The 24,441-nt window shown below is 37.3% G+C and overlaps 1 protein-coding gene across 1 annotated transcript in view; it reads left to right on the forward strand.

The window, feature by feature from the left end:
- Window positions 1-1,293: 1,293 nt before the first annotated feature.
- The window catches only part of LOC143213672 (uncharacterized), a 28,476-nt gene continuing 5,328 nt past the window's right edge, over window positions 1,294-24,441 (forward strand). The window contains exons 1-9 of the mRNA XM_076433726.1: window positions 1,294-1,412; window positions 6,364-6,891; window positions 8,137-8,508; window positions 9,333-9,517; window positions 10,080-10,368; window positions 11,672-11,848; window positions 16,109-16,546; window positions 21,285-21,812; window positions 22,774-23,145. Of these exons, the coding sequence (XP_076289841.1) occupies window positions 6,375-6,891; window positions 8,137-8,508; window positions 9,333-9,517; window positions 10,080-10,368; window positions 11,672-11,848; window positions 16,109-16,546; window positions 21,285-21,812; window positions 22,774-23,145 (2,878 nt within the window). The 5' untranslated portion in view covers window positions 1,294-1,412; window positions 6,364-6,374. The remainder of the gene's footprint in view (window positions 1,413-6,363; window positions 6,892-8,136; window positions 8,509-9,332; window positions 9,518-10,079; window positions 10,369-11,671; window positions 11,849-16,108; window positions 16,547-21,284; window positions 21,813-22,773; window positions 23,146-24,441) is intronic.

Below are 24,441 nucleotides of genomic sequence, written 5' to 3' on the forward strand. Positions count from 1 at the left end.
AAAAATGTTTGCATTGATTGCAAGACGCTGCAATCAAATAAAAATTTCATTCTTCTTTTAATTATCTTATTAAGGTGAAACTAATACACTGGTGGTTGTTGCGGATAGTTACATAGGCGTGGGATGGATTGTTGCGCATGGGGGTTTGGCGGACTGGATGCTTTATGGGCGTATGGTGGGAATGTAAACAACGTTGTGATGTAGTTCCTTCTAAAGGTGCGCGAATCTCGGCGGCGGAAATGCAACGACACTGGTGTTGAAATTCATGGTCAAGCCAAGCGAGTAAAGCTAGACGCAAGGCGTCTACCTTAGGCCGCTAGCAAACCTCAAAAAATGGAGGGAATATTTCCCTGATATGAAGGTTGAACGAGTACGGGGGGGACCGAAGAGTTTTCCGGGCCGTCAGGCTACTGGAAGAAGCCATGAGATTCGCTAAGCACCATGAAGAGGAAAAATAATTGAGAAAGCAATGGAAAGAAAAGAAGACGAGAAATAAAAGGCAGGTCGGTTGTACCAAGCCTTCCGGTGGTCCGCAGGTATCAGACGGTATACGGGCGGATTCGGGAAAAAAAGGGATTCAAGGCCCATGAAGGGTGCCAGCGGCCGCGTGCCAAAAGGTACGTTTTTATTCGACTATATGGATAATGAAAACGATCCCATTATGAAGAATCCTCGGAAAATCAGTGGGGACGAAGTCAGTATCGTGTCAGCCAGTGACGAAACAACACAAATACTTGTACAGAAACAGTGGACTTAAATCTTTCAATACCTCCACTGTTTTAAATTGTGCGTACCCATTTTTGTCATAAATGCATAAAATTCGCAGTCTACATATAATTGACACAGATCGACAAAACGTATTTTTTAAATTTTCAATATAGGTCCACATAAAAAAGTTGAAAAAGCAACTTTTAGTATTTTTTCAACAAATCCGATCAATTGCAATTTTTGAAAAAATTTCTTATTACATCCTTTGGTAAACTCTAGCTTCCCAAAAAAAAGTCCAAATCGTATAGTACAATATTAAAATAGTTATCGTCTTTCTTAGAGTGTCCTTAAACTTTCGTCCCCTACTAGCAACTTTGGTTGCGAGTTAACAAACCAGTACAGTTTCAATACAGCTGCTGCAGATATTATCAATCCGTTATTTAATTGCAACGTGGCACGCAATCTATTTGTTTCAGAAGATATATCTTCTCATAGACAGTGACACGTACGTGATCACAACCCGTACCTCTTGGAAGAGGGGATGGCTGCATATCTAGGAATGTAGGTACAATTAATAAAGCGACTCGTTTCCTCAGTAGTTAGTGAAGTGCCGTCAAAGATACGTGATCGTGCAACGGTCTCCTCCAATTCAGCACCAATATTGTGTTTTTTTAGGAGATAATTACCGGAAACTACTACATATAGTAAATATTTCACAACAGCATCTCTTACTTTAATCGAATTTCGAAATCAATTGGAATGAAATAGGAATCGTCCGACATCGGGACTATTGTCCATAGCAATATACTCTCCGTCAATTCTCTGTAAGGCTAGAAGAATTAGTTTAGTAAATGACGTCTAATAAATAAGTTTTTTGGAAAAATGCATTTGGTCGGAATTGTGATAAACAATAGTAAAAATCGATTTTTACAACTTTTTTAGCTGTGCTAATAACGAAAATTTCAAAGATGTGTTTTGTAAACTCGTACTGAATTATATGTATACGTACTAAAAATTTCAATGAAACTGGTTAATTTGTTTACGAATTATACACGACCAAAAGTGATAAAAAGGCCGAAAATCAATCGTGAACAATTGCGATTTTTACAATTTTTGAAATGCAATGAAATTTCCATTTGTGTGGCCGGACGGATAGTACAATCGAGCAGGGGATGATACTCATCCCGCAGTGGATTCGTCAGACGATTCCCATGCAATAGCACGTGTATTCGCTGCATTTTCAAACTCGATTTTCTCGAAACGAAGCGTGAAACAAAAAAATGTCATTCCTCTCTTTCGTCTGGTTATTGAACCAGCTAAAAAAGTTGTAAAAATTAATTTTTACTATTGTTTTTATATTTATATTTATTAGACGTCATTTACTAAACTAATTCTTCTAGCCTTAAAGATAAATTGAAGTGGTTTGGTTAGTGTCGTATAAAGCTCGTGTCTTCGAAGCTCCAAAGCTCACTATTAAAGACTAAGTTTCTAAGGCTACAGTTATATCTCTAAGACTCAAAGCTTCAACGCTCAGCTCTCGGCGTTCTTGACCAATAGGAACAAGAAATAGACAACAATTCTATGTATATGTTATTATTATTTTCTAAAAAGTTTAGCCATGAATTTAAACACATGAATGCTTGAATTGTGGATTGGTTTAGCCTGTTTCTTTTTCTCGTAATTAAATTTCCAGCTTTTCGAACCAAAAAGCTTAAACTTCGCTTGGTTCACTTGTAGCAGGAATTGACAAAATATCTAATGCCGCTTGACTTAAACGCGGAAACGATGTTTTTCGAGAGTTCCACCAAACGAGGGGATCTGTATCTTCGGATTCTTGCGACATATTTATATATGCATCAATTTCGTTGGAATTATTTATTTCTGAATTTTTATAAATGTTAGAAAATGAAGAAGCAGTTGGTTTGTTTGATGTATAAAGTTCTTTTTTGACAATTCCTGATGTACTTGTTTCGCTGTATCTTCTGCAGAGCAATAATTAAAGTAAAAATAGTTCTTCAATTTTTCTGAAGCAATTGTATTTCCTCTCTGGATAAAGTAAGCGTTGTGTAAGCGATGATTTAACAATAAGATAACAGCGAATTCACTCAAATCATTCAAGAGACGATCTCAGATACTTATTTAACTTCGTTTGCATAGCTGTAACACATTTTTTGAGAAGAGTGTCATTTTCAAAGACAGACAGGTGTTGTAGTAATACCTGAAATTATTCAAATATTCATGTAATTGCGTTTGCATATATGTATATAAATAATACTAGTTAATAATAATACTTGATCAATTACTTGTACATAACATATACTGGGGTATCTCGATTTTGATAAAATAGCAGTTGCTTGATTGATAACCTCGAGGTATTTTGCAACAACTTCGATATTACTCCATGAATCAATTGAATATTGGATAAACTCTGACCTTTGCAACATTCCTCAAATATCTGTTCTCACTTTGCAGAAAATGTTACGAAATGTACTAGTTCAGATACTTTTTTACATTCATTTTCAATTTCGTGCAAACCAGTTTTTACAACGATATTTAAAACGTGAGCAATACACGGTATATGAGTAACGAATTTATACTCTTCATTGTTTTCAACATTGTATGCATTTAGAATTCACTACTTCATTATCTGTTGTGAGAGCTATACGTTTATCTCTAAGGCCAAATTCTTCAAGAACAGATTTAATCTTCTATACAATATCTTCGGCTTTGTGAATATAAGGAATAATATCAAGTATTATGGTTTATTTATTACTGACGTCCAAAACTCAAATATTAAGGAAACTTTATATTCCAATTCTTTTACATGTTGAATAATTTCGTTCTTTTTTTCATTGAATGTACTCAATCAATCATTTGACATATACTACACCTGTTAGGGAGTTTATAATCAGGTTTCAGTGCCCTGTCAAGTGTAATTTACGCATTTTCTCCTACTATTCGTATTGAGTGGATTTCACGAATTATGAAGTGTATTAATAATTTCTGACGATCCTTTTTAGTCTCCAATCTTCCAGTACTTTTTTGTTTTCTTTGTAATATTATTCCTTTGTACGTCTTATAATGTTTTTGCAAAATAGTATGAGATGTTTTAGAAGAGAAAGTATGATCACATCTACGACAGCGGAATCTATTTGTGTCTTTTTGTTCAAAACTATCCCACTTCCTACACTTTCTACGAGTTTGTGTTAATGCTTTATTTTCTATTTCGGTATCCGACGAGTTTTCACTAAATAAACTGTCAATTTCTTCCGCCATTATTACTTTCCAAGAAAGGATCGACACACTTCTCGAGATTCTTCTTCAATGTTTCGATTGAAACTAACTAGAAGAGAGATTTGTACTGAAACATCCGCTTATGTCATGATATTAGTCACAGCTGCATCTAGGCTGTGTATACATATTACATCGGAATATTCGAACACATCCTGACAATACAGAAGACTCGAGTCTTCGAGGTTCAAGCTCAAACGTGGAGGACTTCAGTTCTCACAGCTCACTGTCAAAACAGCTGAAGTCGCGAGTCGAGCCTTCAAAGCTCAGGACTCGGAGCTCATTTTGACAACACTACGTTTGATTCATTCATAAAAAAGTTAATCTGATTTTAAGTGTGTGTGTGATCAGTAGTGAAAATCTGACGAGATACAACGTTCGTGGCATCGTAGAAATGCTATCGGATCGCGATGTATCTCGTCCGTGTCGTCGTACGAATGGCATTATTTCGCGGGATATCTCGTCTGTGGCGTTGCACGAACAACTTTGAATCGCGAAATATCTCGTCCATGGTAGCCAAGGGGTTAAACCACTAAATACAGTTGAAATTATATCGTGTTTAGTGACATGTTAATAAAAAAAAAATGCCACAAATAAGTTGCCGGATGTCTCATAAAAAGTAATGAAAAATAAAGAAGTTTTGTAAGATTAGTAGTAGTTCATACCGATATATCAGACTTGTTGGCCTCCCGTGGATATGCCCCCCAGTGGAATGGGTAGGCGAAGTGACATGTTTCCTCCGCCGGACTTAGAATGGGACATTATTGTACAGCGTGTAAAGAAATTATACGTCGCGGTTACCATAGGATGATTCTACACCGTCGACTTGGTTAAAATTGAACTAAGAAAGGTGCCGCAAAATTGACCTTGACCTTGAATATTAAGATTTGAATAAAAGGTCAATAAATTTTTACTAAATGACGAGTATTTTACTCGTCACGAAGGTAAAAGTGCAATTCGGACCATTTGCACTTTTGGCCTTCGCGCCGAGTAAAATACGATGCAATTAGTAAAAAATTGTTGATCTAATGACCATTGACTTAATATGCGAGGTCAAGGACAATTTTGCGACACTTTCCTTAGTTCAATTTTAACCAAATCGAAGACGTATAATCATCCTATGGTAGCCGCGGCATATAATTTCTTTACACCCTATATATTGTCTTTAGTCTTGCTAGTGTTACGTCCTAAGTTGGACGTATTAAAGATTTGAAGTTTAATTGAAGTTTAATTTGAAAGATTTTAATTGAAGATAAAACGCAGTTTTGAACCTACCTGCATTCACCGGCTTCGGTTCGGGAGATTGAGGATTTCTTAAATTCTAAGTGACTGATCATGGAATTGGAACGTAGAAATCGAAGTTGGGTAAATTCTTTAAAAATGATTTGATATTTTGATTCGAATAGAAATAAACAAAAGTATATTCTAAGCACCAAATTTCGGGGATACATAATGGTATAGAAATCTTATTATAATTTGTTAGTAATTACCGCTAGGTAGATTTCGCCTTTCGTTTGAACAGTGCTTCTGCGCTGGATTGAATGATGTTGGAATTTGTTGGTGCTCCGGCAGGTTAACACGCCCCATTAAACTTTTCACTTTTTACTGATCAATTTCACTTTGAACAACAACAACACACAAAAAAACAAACTCACTGATTCAATAAATAATTTTTGACTATTGATTGAGCTGAATATCTGATGAAATTTTAATGTAGACTGAACTGTTAACTGTATATTGTGTACTGAGCTCCTGATGAGGAGCCATCCCTTTTATAGATTAGTCAATACATTGTTCTAGGCTTAATATTCATAAGGTGGCGACATCACCAATTCCTTTTAATCGATTTCTTCTTAGTCAATCTCTTCTTAATCGTGTACATTTCACCTTTATCCTCCTTTTGGCTTGATCATATTACTCTGCGCATCTCATAGATCGAGGAACAATCCATCGCTCATCGATTCTTCTGAAAAAACTTCGCAGTCTTCAGTGAGGAACAGACTTCAAAGAATATTCGCTCACAATTTATATTTGAAAATGACTCAATCATTTAATAAAATATAAATTTCGCTACATTTTTAATTCGTTCAATGATGATTTAAATACAAAATATATGAGTTGTCTTAATTCTATCGCACGCAATATGGTATAATATACGATAGTTAGACATTAATTTTCAATTATAATATTTCATATTTTATTTTTCGTACATCATTATTAGAGCAAATATAAAAAGAAATTCAGAAAATATATGTCATGAATTATACATGATTGATTTTATCAATTATTATTAACGGCTGAACCGCTGCACGTGACACTAGTTTTTAAAACTTACACCGGCAATAATTGTTCTCATTCTTTCAGATTACCCGAAAATGGCACTTCTCACACCATACTGGGGCCTCGACGGCCTCTTATTTTTCGCGTCGCTTATCGTCGCTGCATATGTATACGCGACCCGAAAATTTAAATACTGGGCGAACAAAGGCATCATGGAAATCTCGCCAACCCCATTCATTGGAAATTTCACAAAGTGCTTCTTACTTAAAACACCACCGTCGCAATTCGTGAAGGACCTGTACGACCATGCCAAAGGATTACCTTACATGGGATTCTATATTTTCGATAAACCTTTCTTGTTGATACGAGATCCAGAACTTGTGAAGCACGTGTTGGTGAAGGACTTCAACGTGTTCAACGATAGATACGCTTCGCCAGATGTGACCGATCGACTTGGATACGCTAACGTCTTCATGATGAAAAATCCTGGCTGGAAGATACTCAGAGCGAAGCTGACGCCAATCTTCACGTCCGGAAAGCTGAAGAAAATGTTCGACCTGATGCTTCTTGTCGCAGACGATCTAGATCAATATATGGAGAAACAAACTTTGGGTTAGTATACACTGAGCATATAAGAGCTTGGAACCCATGACGTCTCTAATATATTCTTTTAATGTTAGGGATTAAGCAAATAATATCCAGCCCGAAGTCTAGGTTAAACTTCACTGAACGGGACCAAACATTTTGCAATTTTTTGTACAATTCTGTGGACTTTGACGAGAAAATTCCCAAAATACAAGTTTTAACCTAATTCCAATTATCGATCGTAAATGTTGACTATCAAATTTATAGATGCTTTTGGCGTTTCGATCAATTACTAATATAGCAATTTTGCAAAAAATTTTTACTTCTTTCCTGACGTTTCGGTTCCGTTTTGAACCTTTATCAAAGATGGAAATTTGCTTCTAAACAAAAAAATACATATATAAATATAAATTTCAATAATAAGCAATGAATTTGATCATATTTGGTCTTGATATATTAGTAATTGATCGAAACGGTAGCGCCGAAAGTATCTATTTTGATAGACATGTTTTAACGTTAGGAATTCACTGGTTCAAAAGTTATGTGTGTTCATAGTTGATCGATTTCAAGCGTTTATGGTACATAAGGGCGCCTGGAATGTAGTCAGTGTGGTGCGTCGTCTAATAAGCGGACCACCACAGCTAACAAATATTTATCGTCACACTTATAACACCGTTAACTTCAGGTATTTAACTTTTAAGAATTGGAATAATTTGTACATTTACAAATGCGATATTTTGAACTCTCAATTTTGTAATGTAACTTCCTTGAGGGTTTATACAGATCTAATTTTACAGAAGAAATTCGCTGATTACAAACGATAAACGAACTAATGAATATTTACGGTGTGTTCATACTATTTAACAAAATTTACAATCGGTCAATATTAATGTTGTCGGTACAATGGAAAACTGATATCCGTGATAAAATCGGAAATCACATTATCGACAAGTTGACAAAATAGAATTCTACGTTATCGACATCCGCTACAACCGCGTGCTTGTGGTGTCATCTCTGCTTGTTAGGTGACGCGTAACGTATATACTAACATGGCAGCGCCCTTATCTGCCAAAAACGCTTAAAATCGCTCATATTTAAACATGCATAACTTTTGAACCAAAGAATTGCTAACATTCAACTTGGATTTTCGGATTTTTCTCGTCCAAATTTACAGGATTATATTTAAACAGCCTAAAACTTTTGGTCCCATAAGGTGAAGTTTAGCCGAAGTCTATCATAAAGATTATTCACAAGTACTTGTATCTGTTTCAGGTACCGGAAAGGTGCTGGAATTTAAAGATATTTGCGCAAACGTGATGACGGACATGGTTGGTAGCACCGCGTTTGGTTTGAAAGCGAATTCGTTGCATGATCCGAAAGCACCATTCCGCGAAACTGGCAGAAAAATTTTCGGCTACGACATGTTACGTGGCTTGGAGTTCCTCATCATCTTCTTCATGCCGTATTTAACCAAATACACCGGCGCTAAATTCTTCGGCAAGGAAAGTAGCGTATTTCTTCGAAACGTCTTCTGGGATGTCATCAATCAACGAATTCAGTCGGGAGAGAAACGGAACGATCTCATCGACCTTCTAATCGAACTGAAGGAAAAGCATGAGAGCGAGGGTGACCTTGGCGGATTTAGTAAGTCGTTTTCTCAATACTTTACTAACCTTTACTTTATACCAAAATAATTATTACAATTAAATGGATTTTCTGAATATGCTCTTTATTTGTAATATTTAACATGATTCACAGTTTCAAGCAGTTAATAATATAATTCACTGTATAAAGTTTGTTTATGTGTCTCGTATATGTAGAACCCATTTTGACAAATGTTCTAAAATAATTTATACATAATTATTATCACATATATTACGTATATAATTATTTATAAATAATTGCAACACTTTCTAGAAAAGATTTAACGAGCAACATTCCAAGGAACACAAAATTTTACGTGACCTTGAACTTGAGAATCGATTAATATGTAAATTCTGTTACATTTAATTTATTAGTTACATTAAGTTTTAAATCGTATGCCTCTTGGGTTTTTTGGGGTTTAATAAATATACAATAATCAATAGAGTGCGGGGGGATCTTTATGCAAAATAAAAATTGTCTGCATCGATTGCAAGAGATAGAAACTAAATTGAATGTTATTTCTTCCCTTAATGATTTTAATAGATCTTTTAAATTTTCCAACTATTTTGAATTTCATTTACTGTATTTTTGCTATAAATGCATAGGGATCCGCAGTCTAATAATTAAATACATAAATACCTAATAAAATAAATAAAATTAATAAAACTAAAAATAAATACATAAATATAATGCCTTTTAAAAAAAAAATGGCTCCATTAGCTTATGTTTTCTCTTCACAGTAGCTGATCATTTCGAAGTCTAAACAAACTACGTCAAGTATGACGTCAATGACAATGTGTAATTTCGATTGATTCGCGTTACAGAATTCAGCGGCGACGATCTAGTGGCACAGGCAGCCGTCTTCTTCACCGGTGGTTTCGAAACTTCATCCACTACAATGTCGTTCACCCTTTTCGAACTCGCATTGAACATGGACGTGCAGAAGACTTTGAGGAAGGAGATCCACGAGGCATTGGACAAAAGCGGTGGAAAAATTACGTACGACATGGTATGCAAAATAAAATGCACGTATCACTGTGTTAATTAGAAAAATAGATCTGACTCGCAGCAGTAATCAAAATTATGCAATCTTCCACGTAAAATGCGTGCTTGGTGAGTAATTGTTAGTACACTTACTAGAGAGATGTTACATAACAAATTCAACCATTCAACTTTTAAACGCCTATAACTATGTGATTTTCGCGAATTCGAAGGAATCCGTTTGCGCACATATTCTACAGGACTTACACTTAAAGAAAACATAATTGAAAAGAACAGACCAATAGTGTGCGCATAAAACCGCATGACCGAAGTGAAAACTTGTCTGACGATTGCACACCTGTTTGTTTCTCGCTCGATTGACTAAATTCGACTCCCCCGAGATTACCCGAATAACGTTTCACTTCGGAGCGTGACGGATCAGACTCATTCACTGCCCAGCAATTGTGTACGCGATGCGGCTAAAGAAGTTGTCACTTCAAAAATCGATTTTTTGAAAATGAACAACCAGAATCCCTCCTTAACGACTCTATGCACGGTGCACGTGCGAGTAAAACGTGGCTTGATTACAGATCATGACACTGCCATATCTTGATATGGTTGTCGCAGAAACTCTCCGCAAGTATCCACCTCTGGGATTCCTGGATCGAGTAGCTGCAGCCGACTACAAGATTCCTAATTCTGATTTGGTGCTGGAGAAAGGCACTCCGGTCTACATTTCAATGATAGGAATGCATTATGATCCGGAATACTTCCCTGATCCAGAAAAATATGATCCCATGAGATTTAGCGATGAGAATAAAAAGAACAGGCCATCGTTCACCTACTTCCCCTTCGGCGAGGGTCCACACATTTGTATCGGTTAGTAATTTTTATTATATTGGTACAGTAAATCGTCCGTCGACGCAAAAGCCTCGGGGACGTTCATTTGCATCGATCGTATAGGGACGCTATTTTTTTGAGCTTAAGAGTGTGGGTCCTTAGTTGACCTTGGTCAAGCGAGAGTGTGGTGGCGCCCTCACACACCACTGAATACTGTATACGTACACGAGGTTGCAAGGGTTCCGTAAATAACAAACTACGTGTCGCTAATGCACATTTGAGGCCCCTACGTTGTCACAATCGCTAGATAAAAGACCCACCAATTGCGGATGATTTCTAAAATGGCCTACTTTTGCGTTTTCGAGGCGTAATTTTTATTATTCGGCAGCATGTAGCGGAGTTCGACAAATATTGGGCGGTGCGACAGTGCTGCCACTGTCGAGACACATACATTTTCTTAAATATCGAGAGATTTAGGGTTCTTATAGAAAAAGAAGTATACATCCGCATATTCAGAGACATATACAATCTCAATGCAACCTTTATTATGTTAAACTATACGTGTTTAAACACACAGTTTGATATTTACGAAGTACACCCCTAAACGGAGGGTTTCGGCACAAGTATCAGTTCCATGGCATTTTTAGCTAGGAGCGCTAGTGTGTTTCTCAATTTTTAGTCAATGTTTTACTGATATTTTACCGATTCAGTCACTGTATCAGAAACCCTCCGTTTAGGGGTGTACTTCGTAAATATCACCCTTAAGTTTGCGAACTCTTGGTCCTCCAGTCCGACTGCACCGTGGACTCCTTCAGTTTACACCTTAGATCTTTTTTTATAACCAGTACCAATTGTAACAGTCTCGCTCTCAACTCTTGTTTATAGTGTAAATATAGTCCTTCATAGTACTTTGCTTATTTTTCGTCCTTCCAAGTTGGAAGGTGGTCATTAGACAAATTCTTAGCGGGCGTTTACACGCAGCTTTATGCTTCCGAATTGTGCAAATTCTGAGGGCAATCGCGGTCTAGATTGATCTTTCATCTAGCATGTTTGACTTCTGGAAACCCCCGTCTTTGCATTATCGAGAAATGAGAAAGGCGCATCCTACACCCTTGCAATCTTGGAAACGAGTCTACCTCCTTAAGAACCCTGACTTGTTACCCCTATTAATACTGACTGTACTATAGTACATAGTTAGTTATAAATAGACTGCGAATCTTTATGCAAAATAAAAAATGCTCGCATTGATTGCAGGACACAAGAGACATAAAATTTGTATTCTTCTTTTATAAAAGATTATTATACTAACAGTTATTTTCTCTGACAATGTGCTGTCTTTTAGGACAACGATTGGGTCTTATGCAATCGAAGCTTGGACTGGTGCAATTCTTGAGCAAATATCAGGTGACACCTTGCGACAAGACACCTAGTACACCAGTGGTTATGGACCCAAAGGGACTCACCACCACGGCACTAGGAGGAATATACTTGAACGTCCAAAAGGTCAGCACAGAAGCTGGTTAAACCACCTCGACCACATGTGAACTTTTACCAAAATGTTTAGAATTATTTCTTCATTCGGTCAATGATTTATCAACTACTTTGGCGCTTAAAACGTGCTATTTATGCAATACTGCGAACGAATATCAAGCATAACTCCGTAAAATGTATTGTCGCAAAGAAAAACGTTTGAACTTTTGAAAAAACTAATTTTCAACTATTCAAAAACTAATCAAAATGCACACAAATAATGCTAAATTTATACCATGACAACTGATTGTATACATATAATGAATAAAAGGTCGATGCGGCATGTTGTAATGGTAATACATTTGACAATTAATTGACAATTAATAATGACAATTGTGTCATTAGTCACAATTTATGACTAAAGTGCGGATGTTCATGCGGGTAAAATATGTGCATCAAATATTCAAACATGCATATTGCATCGGTAGTGACACAAACACACACACACACACACACACACATAGAGAGAGAGGGGGGAGGGAGAGGGAAAGATGGAGAGAGGAACTTTTCTCACACTCAATTTTCTCCGGCCTGGCAACACTGAATCTACATATATTGTCGTGAGCATTTGTGGAAAATAATCCCAATATCTTCATCCATCGACTGTCGCAGCACAAATGAGGTATAGAAATATACATATATGTATAGCGTGTAGCAATAGACTGAGTCTCTAATACGGGTGTTCGACTACGGGTGGGAGAACATTTAAGAAAGGGTGGTAAACCACTAAATACAGTTGAAATTATATCGTGTTTGGTATCATTTTAATCAGAGAAATGCCAGAAATAAGCTAGTGAAAGTCCCATAAAGGAATAATGGAAATTAAGAAGTTTGAGTACTCGATTCACTCGAGTCAATGTGTGGTGTTCACACCGATATACCCGAGCCGACATCAATCGTCGCTGCCCTGCGGACCGACTCGGCGTTGACAAGCACTGGAGTGGGTAAGCACTGGACAACGATCATGCCCACGATTCAGGACAACGATGGAGCTTTTACTGTATAAGGTAATAACTGTTCTATATACTTATATTTTTCGTATGTAATAGGTCTGGCATCATTATACAAAGGCGCCAGGGCGATTCCTTCAAATTTTGGCGGTCTTCCCCGACATGTAGGTGATAAATCTAACGTCTTAAATTCTGTGTCCTCTCCAGCGATGTTGTATATAAAAAAAACGTAGTAAAATAGTATACGGTGCACTTTTGCAAAACCTTATCCAACATATTTTCAGCCAGTTTACCTTTTCTCCGTTAGTATTTTTTCTTACCCGTTTTTGAATTGCGTTTCGTAGATTTTTTGTTGAAACGAAATTCTCTCGTTTCATTTCGTGTAAAATTGCATTTATCATTTTGTCTGCATTGTTTAGAAAATAAAATAAGTAAGCTTATCTTCGACACGTAAAATAAAACAAATGTAACCACGTAACCCCGCCACCTAGAATGTCCATGGAAATCGGACTTACACCACTTTCATAATCAATCGCTACGCAATTTCTAATATTGGCCAATTTTAAATTGAACAAAGCTTAGACATTTTTTAAGATATTAAATATTAACTAGTTATAAATTAAAAGTTTACACTAAATTAATCATTTACACTAAATTAATATTTTACATAAAATAAACGATCCATGTTATAGTTTTCCTCCATACATTCAATGTCATTAACAATACATTCAGTTTCGAGTTATTTTTATCATATCACGCGAATAGAATTTGTTTCCATTGATAATAATGATGAATTGGCTTCTATCTGTAAAATATGTGAAGTTAAAGTATTTTCAATCCTTTGCACTCTATTGCTTCGACACCGGTAAAAAGAAAATGTAAATAAAACGTGTTTTTATATGTATTTGGTCCTTTACTTATTTAAGTTGTATTTTTTACTTAAAAACAAATATAAATTACAACAAAGTTTTAGAGCTACATTTAATACAATTAGTAAACCAAATTGTTTGAAATAAGTAGGAGTTAAGAAACTGTCCTTTGAAGTAACAATCAAATGAAACACGTAAAATAGTAGGGAGTTGTTGGTAAGAAAATTGAAAAATATTTCAGAGTGCTAAAGGGTTAATTAAATTTTCATCAGTATCCAATATCTTTAAAATATGTTTTGTTCCGTGAACGTTCGGCAGTAATGACGATACTGATCATCTGAATGCTCCTCAAGATTATTCAAAACTGTAAACATACTTAGACCCTAATCACACCGGCTCCGATATCGAATGATTCGGTCGACTTCCGACGTATCTGTATCTTTATCTTTTTTCGAGCGTGCGGAAAAGAAACAAAACGTCGCGCGTCGAACTTGTGATGGCAGCCTTACTGTATGTAATAATCTGTCGAACTCGACTAGTTGAAGTATTGAAGAACTTCGACAAAACCGTGATTGAGACATTAATCTTCTGATGCGCAGAATGAAGGCATAAGCGAAAACTCGATTTGACTAATCGTTGACTATCAATAAGACAACTTTTCGAAACTCATTCTACATATCTGTGGTTATAAGGAAAAACGCCGCATGGCACAATTTCAACAAATTCGAGTTTACACATTAATTGTGCTTTATAGTTATTATTATTATTATTATTATTATTATTATATACGGACCGACGTCCTTTTATACAAATGTGTACAGTTTTGACAGTATAACTGATATAACAAAAAGAAGATATGACAAAAATCTTGACATAAAATCTTAGCCTAAGTCTTAACTAAAATTTACATAAAAATGGACCGTGCGAAACTAAACAAATACAGGTACGATTAACATATAGTATTGCGCAATTTTGTTTTGGATGCCTGTAACGTGCCATTAAAAAAATCTATATTGTTATAAAATATGTTAGAGCAAGCAATAATGCGATTTAATAGTATGTATTGTACTTTATATTCAGCTGCGTGGATCTTTGGACCGCGCGGTCACGTGTGAACGAATACGTAGACGCTAATGAAATAAGGTTCGCGCGTTTTCGACCGCGCGATTTTTGTTTTTGATTGTCCCTTGGCGCGGACATGTGTCAACGAATACATCCACGCGGTTCAAATCGCGCGGTCGAAAACGCGCGGATTCCGCCGTGTCTGAACGGGCCCCAAATGTTTCAATCTGTGGGTCCGTAAAAGATAATAAGCATCGTTCATGGGTTAGTATTCGTATTGATACACACCAGACTTGGACATTAATCGATTAAAATTTTAATCAAGATTGATTGATTAATGTGTCCGATTAAAAAAGGTAATAATTGATAAATCGACGATTGATCCAATCGATTGATGAAATTAATCGTCAATCGTTGATTAAAAAAAGAAATCACCGGAAAAAAACATAAAAGCACGTAAACAGACTAGGGCTGTAACTTTCCTTCGAAGGTCGAAGATTTCGAAGCTTCAAAGCTTCGATTTCAGAAACTACGAAGTTCCGAAGGAAAGTTACAGTCCTACCGAATACGTGAGTTTTGTCAGGCGCCAAGCCTGTCTTGCCTTTCTTTTCATTTAGTCCGCAATATCCGATTTCACCGAATTTAATAAAACTCATTAAAATTTTGTTTGCAAAGTATTATTTTTTAAGTACATTCGTGATATGATCCCGAAATTTATTAATGGAATGCACTCTTTTAAATTTAATTTAATTACGAAAAATCAAAACGGAAAGTTCAGTGTCAGTCACCGGTGACTGAAAGTTAATATTTTTATTTATCAAAAATCGTGACATGGTATGGTACTCATAAGTTACAACTTCATACGTTTAGAAGACTGAAATTTCGAGCACTTGGAAGACATCGAAGCTTCGGAACTTCGAAACTTGCTTCACTTTGACAACGCGGCGAATTCGGAAACAGAGCGCGAGGCATGTCTCGCGAGTACCACGTCGAATGCAAACGCTATTCGGATACCATCGCATTCCGTGTTACAAACGACCTCACTTTCGGCTCATATTCTTCTCGCAACCGTTCGAATCGACGTACATTCCAGTTCGAATCGTACGCAACGCGTTCGCGCTCTCCTCGATCAAGGATCCGTCATATCGATAATTACCGAAAATCTCGCTCAGCGGCTGCGAACTCCGCGATCTCGCGTTTCCATCTCAATCACCGGCGTCGGTGATGGCGAGACACGGTGTACAGCGGTGATAACCTTGACAATCGCATCCACCCGCAGAACAGATTTCGCATATTCCACTAACGCATTGATCGTTAAATCTTTGTCGAATTACCTGCCACATCGCGTCACCGGTAATTTCAATTTAGAGCACATTCAGGGTCTCGATCTTGCGGACGACACACCTTTTAGTCAAGACCCGATCGAAATGATTATTGGAGCTGACGTGTACGGATCGCTATTACTCGACGGTGTGAGGAAGGGCGATTCCAATCAACCGGTACCGCAGAACACCACTCTTGGTTGGATCCTATCCGGTCCCCTTCCTAATTCACCCTCGCAACCACTTCGCGAGGTCCACACACTCCACACCATAACCTCCGATGCACTAGACATCGCGTTGCGTGAATCTTGGGAGATTGAAGAGTTCCCCGCACAAACACACCTTACTCCCGCGGAAAAGGAGTACGAAAATCACTTTGTTGCCACGAAAATCGAAGCGTGTTTAAATTCGCGCCCCTTCGCTCCCGCGTCCGATCATGTCGATGACTATTCGGCCATTACGCCGGGTCACCTTTTAATCGGATGTGCGCTCAATGCGGTTCCCGCTCCGACGTTGTTGGATGTCCGAGAAAATCGATTGTCACGATGGCAACTCTTGCGCCAGTTGTCGGAAAGTTTTTGGCGAGCGTGGTCAACAGTCTATTTACACAGCCTCCAACAACGACCGAAGTGGCGCGTTTCCACAAATCTCGCGAAACCCGGGCGGATAGTCCTCTTAAAAAATTCGCTCGCGCCACCCAGTAAATGGTACTTAGGTCGCATATTGCGTTGCCATCCCGGCCACGATGGTGTCTCGCGTGTCGTTACCGTCAGAACGGCTCACGGAGAGTATAAGCGACCGATCACTCAATTATGCTTTCTCCCGGTCGACATAAATCCTGCGGAAGCAGAACTGAATGCCTTGGCGGGCGACAACCAAGAGAATTCAGACGGGTCCTCGTAGGCCTCATGGCGGGCGGTCACTAGCCATGATTGTATATCGTAGTATATAGGCAACATGTATTGTATATAGTAGATTAAGATATTGTTAACCGGGTATATAGTAGGTTAAGTTTAAATGCGTTAGACGCGGCAGCCACATCCTCGCGCTGCATGCCGAATTCTGTCAATGATCGTAAGGTCATCGGATCAACAGATCCGAGGCGGGCGGTATGTTTCGGAATCAAAATACCCGGGCGCGTGTGCTGCTTGGTACGAGTCGGCCAATAACGACGCGGTGCCAAGTCACGCATGCGTCGCTCAGCTATAACGTAATCGTGACGGCGAACGATCAATATCAAAGCATGATCGATCGATCATCAAATCGATACCCTGCGATAATAAAAAGAAAGTCGACAGGGAACCTTTAGCCAGTCGAACACAATTTTCGAACTCAACTCGATCGCCGTTACATTGTCACATGTTTTTTTCTTTCAACGGTCCGTCCAACAATCATCTCGTGGTCAGTTTCGCTCGCGCGTGCATTTTCACGCCGATTATTGTACCAGTTAACTGCCCTTCAAACGAAGGATTTGCTAATATTCTTGGCACCCATTCACTCCGGTCCTTTTTCAAGGATAGAACGGCTATCCTTTGGGGAATCAAGTCCCACTACACTTGATTCAGCCCGGCGACAATTCGTCTACGAAACAAAGGTGGTCAAGTTAGCTGGAACACCCTGTATGTATCAATTTCATTGGAATTATTTATTTCTGATTTTTTATAAATGTTAGAAAATGAAGAAGCAGTAGGTTTGTTTGATGTATAAAGTTCTTTTGACACTTCCTGATGTACTTGTTTCGCTGTATCTTCTATAGAGCAATAATTAACGTAAAAATAGTTCTTCAATTTTTCTGAAGCAATTGTATTTCCTCTCTGGATAAAGTAAGCGTTGTGTAAGCGATGATCTAACAATAAGATAACAGCGAATTCACTCAAATCATTTAAGAGACGATCTCAGATACTTATTTAACTTCGTTTGCATAGCTGTAACACATTTTTTGAGAAGAGTGTCATTTTCAAAGACAGACAGGTGTTGTAGTAATACCTGAAATTATTCAAATATTCATGTAATTGCGTTTGCATATATGTATATAAATAATACTAGTTAATAATAATACTTGATCAATTACTTGTACATAACATATACAGGGGTATCTCGATTTTGATAAAATAGCAGTTGCTTGATTGATAACCTCGAGGTATTTTGCAACAACTTCGATATTACTCCATGAATCAATTGAATATTGGATAAACTCTGACCTTTGCAACATTCCTCAAATATCTGTTCTCACTTTGTAGAAAATGTTACGAAATGTACTAGTTCAGATACTTTTTTATATTCATTTTCAATTTCGTGCAAACCAGTTTTTACAACGATATTTAAAACGTGAGCAATACACGGTATATGAGTAACGAATTTATACTCTTCATTGTTTTCAACATTGTATGCATTTAGAATTCACTACTTCATTATCTGTTGTGAGAGCTATACGTTTATCTCTAAGGCCAAATTCTTCAAGAACAGATTTAATCTTCTATACAATATCTTCGGCTTTGTGAATATAAGGAATAATATCAAGTATTATGGTTTATTTATTACTGACGTCCAAAACTCAAATATTAAGGAAACTTTATATTCCAATTCTTTTACATGTTGAATAATTTCGTTCTTTTTTTCATTGAATGTACTCAATCAATCATTTGACATATACTACACCTGTTAGGGAGTTTATAATCAGGTTTCAGTGCCCTGTCAAGTGTAATTTACGCATTTTCTCCTACTATTCGTATTGAGTGGATTTCACGAATTATGAAGTGTATTAATAATTTCTGACGATCCTTTTTAGTTTTCAATCTTCCAGTAATTTTTTGTTTTCTTTGTAATATTATTCCTTTGTACGTCTTATAATGTTTTTGCAAAATAGTATGAGATGTTTTAGAAGAGAAAGTATGATCACATCTACGACAGCGGAATCTATTTGTGTCTTTTTGTTCAAAACTATCCCACTTCCTACACTTTCTACGAGTTTGTGTTAATGCTTTATTTTCTATTTCGGTATCCGACGAGTTTTCACTAAATAAACTGTCAATTTCTTCCGCCATTATTACTTTCCAAGAAAGGATCGACACACTTCTCGAGATTCTTCTTCAATGTTTCGATTGAAACTAACTAGAAGAGAGATTTGTAATGAAACATCCGCTTATGTCATGATATTAGTCACAGCTGCATCTAGGCTGTGTATACATATTACATCGGAATATTCGAACACATCCTGACAATACAGAAGACTCGAGTCTTCGAGGTTCAAGCTCAAACGTGGAGGACTTCAGTTCTCACAGCTCACTGTCAAAACAGCTGAAGTCGCGAGTCGAGCCTTCAAAGCTCAGGACTCGGAGCTCATTTTGACAACACTACGTTTGATTCATTCATAAAAAAGTTAATCTGATTTTAAGTGTGTGTGTGATCAGTAGTGAAAATCTGACGAGATACTACGTTCGTGGCATCGTAGAAACGCTATCGGGTCGCGATGTATCTCGTCCGTGTCGTCGTACGAATGGCGTTATTTCGCGGGATATCTCGTCTGTGGCGTTGCACGAACAACTTTGAATCGCGAAATATCTCGTCCATGGTAGCCAAGGGGTTAAACCACTAAATACAGTTGGAATTATTATATCGTGTTTAGTGTCATTTTAATCAGAAAAATGCCACAAATAAGTTGCCGGAAGTCTCATAAAAAGTAATGAAAAATAAAGAAGTTTTGTAAGATTAGTAGTAGTTCATACCGATATATCAGACTTGTTGGCCTCCCGTGGATATGCCCCCCAGTGGAATGGGTAGGCGAAGTGACATGTTTCCTCCGCCGGACTTAGAATGCGACATTATTGTACAGCGTGTAAAGAAATTATACGTCGCGGTTACCATAGGATGATTCTACACCGTCGACTTGGTTAAAATTGAACTAAGAAAGGTGTCGCAAAATTGACCTTGAATATTAAGGTCAAAAGGTCAATCATTTTTTATTAATTGCATCGTATTTTACTCGTCACGAGGGTAAAAGTGCAATAGGAACCATTCGCACTTTTGGCCCTCGCGACGAGTAAATACGATGCAATTAGTAAAAAATGGTTGACCTAATGACCATTGACTTAATATGCAAGGTCAAGGACAATTTTGCGACACTTTCCTTAGTTCAATTTTAACCAAATCGAAGATGTAGAATCATCCTATGGTAGCCGCGACATATAATTTTTTTACACCCTGTATATTGTCTTTTAGTCTTGCTTCGGTTCGGGAGATTGAGGATTCGTAGAAATCGAAGTTGGGTAAATTCTTTAAAAATGATTTAATATTTTGAGATTTGAATAGAAATAAACAAAAGTATATTCTAAGCACCAAATTTCGAATACATAATGTTATAGAAATCTTATTATAATTTGTTAGTAATTACCGCTAGGTAGATTTCGCCTTTCGTTTGAACAGTGCTTCTGCGCTGGATTGAATGATGTTGGAATTTGTTGGTGCTCCGGCAGGTTAACACGCCCCTTTAAACTTTTCACTTTTTACTGATCAATTTCACTTTGAACAACAACAACACACAAAAAAACAAACTCACTGATTCAATAAATAATTTTTGACTATTGATTGAGCTGAATATCTGATGAAATTTTAATGTAGACTGAACTGTTGACTGTATATTGTGTACTGAGCTCCTGATGAGGATCCATCAGTTTTATAGATCGATCAATCCATGTTCTTAGCTTAATCGCATTCTTCTTAGTCACTCTCTTCTTGAACATGTACATTGCATCTTTTATCCTCCTCTTGGCTGGATCATATTACTCTGCGCATCTCATAGATCGAGGAACGATCCATCGCTCATCGATTCTTCTGAAAAATCTTCGCAGTCTTCATTGATGAACAGGCTTCAAAGAATATTCGCTCACAATTTATATTTGAAAATGTCTCAATCATTTAATAAAATAAATTTCGCTACATTTTTAATTCGTTCAATGATGATTTATATTCAAAATGAGTTTTCTTAATTCTATCGCACGCAATGTGGTATAATATACGATAGTTAGACATTAATTTTCAATTATAATATTTGATATTTTATTTTTCGTACATCATTATTAGAGCAAGTATAAAAAGAAATTCAGAAAATATATGTCATGAATTATACATGATTGATTTTATCAATTATTATTAACGGCTGAACCGCTGCACGTGACACTAGTTTTTAAAACTTACACCGGCAATAATTGTTCTCATTCTTTCAGATTACCCGAAAATGGCACTTCTCACACCATACTGGGGCCTCGACGGCCTCTTATTTTTCGCGTCGCTTATCGTCGCTGCATATGTATACGCGACCCGAAAATTTAAATACTGGGCGAACAAAGGCATCATGGAAATCTCGCCAACCCCATTCATTGGAAATTTCACAAAGTGCTTCTTACTTAAAACACCACCGTTGCAATTCGTGAAGGACCTGTACGACCATGCCAAAGGATTACCTTACATGGGATTCTACATTTTCGATAAACCTTTCTTGTTGATACGAGATCCAGAACTTGTGAAGCACGTGTTAGTGAAGGACTTCAACGTGTTCAACGATAGATACGCTTCGGCAGATGTGACCGATCGACTTGGATACGCTAACGTCTTCATGATGAAAAATCCTGGCTGGAAGATCCTCAGAGCGAAGCTGACGCCAATCTTCACGTCCGGAAAGCTGAAGAAAATGTTCGACCTGATGCTTCTTGTCGCAGACGATCTAGATCAATATCTGGAGAAACAAAATTTGGGTTAGTATACACTGAACATATAAGTGCTTGGAACCCATGACGTCTCTAATATATTCTTTTAATGTTAGGGATTAAGCAAATAATACCCAGCCCGAAGTCTAGGTTAAACTTCACTTTACTTTAATTTTTTGTACAATTCTGTAGACATTGACATGAAGATTCCAAAAATACAAGTTTTAACGTTAGGCATTCACTGGTTCAAAAGTTATGTGTGTTCATAGTTGAACGATTTCAAGCGTTTAGGATACATAAGGGCGCCTGGAATGTAGTCAGTGTGGTGCGTCGTCTAATAAGCGGACCACCACAGCTAACAAATATTTATCGTCACACTTATAACTCCGTTAAATTCAGTTATTTAGCTATTAGGAATTGGAATAATTTGTACGTTCACAAATGCGATATTTTGAACTCTCAATTTTGTAATGTAACTTCCTTGAGGGTTCATATAGATCTAATTTTACAGAAGAAATTCGCTGATTACAAACGATGAACGAAAGAATGAATATTTACGGTGTGTCCATACTATTTAACAAAATTTACAACACAGACTTAATTTACAATTAGTCAATATTAATGTTGACGGTAAAATGGAAAATTAATATACGTGATAAAATCGGAATTCACATTATCGACAAGTTGACAAAATAGAATTCTACGTTATCGACATCCGCTACAACCGCGTGCTTGTGGTGTCATGTCTGCTTGTTAGTTGACGCGTGACGCTGAGTAGATACCAACATGGCGGCGCCCTTATCTGCCAAAAACGCTTACAATCGCTCATGTTTAAACATGAATAACTTTTGAACCAGAGAATTACTAACATTCAACTTGGATTTTCGGATTTTTCTCGTCCAAATCTACAGGATTATATTTGAAAAGTCCAAAACTTTTGGTCCCATCAGGTGAAGTTTAGCCGAAATCTATCATAAAGATCATTCACAAGTACTTGTATCTGTTTCAGGTACCGGAAAGGTGCTGGAATTTAAAGATATTTGCGCAAACGTGATGACGGACATGATTGGTAGCACCGCGTTTGGTTTGAAAGCAAATTCGATGCATGATCCAAAAGCACCATTCCGCGAAAATGGCAGAAAAATTTTCGGCTACGACATGTTCCGTGGCGTGGAGTTCCTCATCATCTTCTTCATACCGTATTTAACGAAATACACCGGCGCTAAATTCTTCGGCAAGGAAAGCAGCGTATTCCTTCGAAATGTCTTCTGGGATGTCATCAATCAACGAATTCAGTCGGGAGAGAAACGAAATGATCTCATCGACCTTCTAATCGAACTGAAGGAAAAGCATGAGAGCGAGGGTGACCTTGGTGCATTTAGTAAGTCAATACTTTACTAACCTTTACTTTATAAAAAAATAATTATTACAATTAAATGGATTTTCTGAATATGCTCTGTATTTGTAATATTTAACATGATTCACAGTTTCAAGCAGTTCATAATATAATTCACTGCATAAAGTTTGTTTATGTGTCTCGTATAGAAACCATTTTGACAAATGTTCTAAAATAATTTATTCATAATTATTATATACAGGGGGTTTACCTACAGGTGGGAGAAAATTTAAGGGGTGCTTCTCGACGATAATATAAGACGAAAATGAAGAATAAAAAAATTGCGATTTCGGCTTCGTTATTTAGTTATTAACAATTAAAAATCCGCCTAAAATGCTGCAACACTTCTAACAAAAGTATACGTTGCGTACGTCAGACAGGCGCGCGACAGTCTCGTATCAAGTGACAAACGCATGCATACCTTGGTTCTCATTTGGGGCCCCAGCGAGGTGAAAATGTTTAAAAAATCGGTGGACGACATTGAACCTATCTACTCGTTAAAATCCACAAGGGCATTTCTAGTATCCGCCCTATGGAATTATCGAGTAGAAGGGGTCAATGTCCTTTCACTTTTAAATTCTTCTCACACATATTCATAAATCCTTACCCTGCACTATAATTGTTCATAACACCGTACCTAATTGGAATAAATGCTCTAGCACTATTTACAATATCATACACACGCACTACGAGTTTACAGAGTCATGCGATTTCTGCGAACGGAAATCTTCGACGCGTGCGAGAAGAATCGTCCGTACAAGCTAGTATCCGTATGCACACTGATTCAAGACAGCTAATGTAGTCAATGCACACACATGAGATATTTCGCGGTCACAGACAGAATGAGAAAGAATCACGAAATTCGTGAAAACAGGATAGACAATGTATTGGTATAGCAACGCGCGATGTTTGGGCGGTAGTTTGCTGTAGATCTTCATTTGTTTTATCGATCTGGCATCGACCTCATCAGCTGTCTCGAATCAGTGTGCATACGGATGCTAGCTTGTACGGACGATTCTTCTCGCACGCGTCGGAGATATCCGTTCGCAGAAATCACACACGACCTCAAGATGTCCGTTTCGTCTGTGAGCGAGTCTCTCGCGACGTAGATCAAGTTCAATAAAGTGCAGTGTTTCAACATTAAAGGATTATACCAGTTCTTTACATTCTCCACATTCCCCTCAGTAAACTTGTACTCTCTGTAAACTCGTAGTGCGTGTGTATGATATTGTAAATAGTGCTAGAGCGTTTATTCCAGTATACTAAGTACGGTGTTATGAA

This window comes from Lasioglossum baleicum, chromosome 11 (genome assembly GCF_051020765.1).
Source record: "Lasioglossum baleicum chromosome 11, iyLasBale1, whole genome shotgun sequence".
NCBI lineage: Eukaryota > Metazoa > Arthropoda > Insecta > Hymenoptera > Halictidae > Lasioglossum > Lasioglossum baleicum.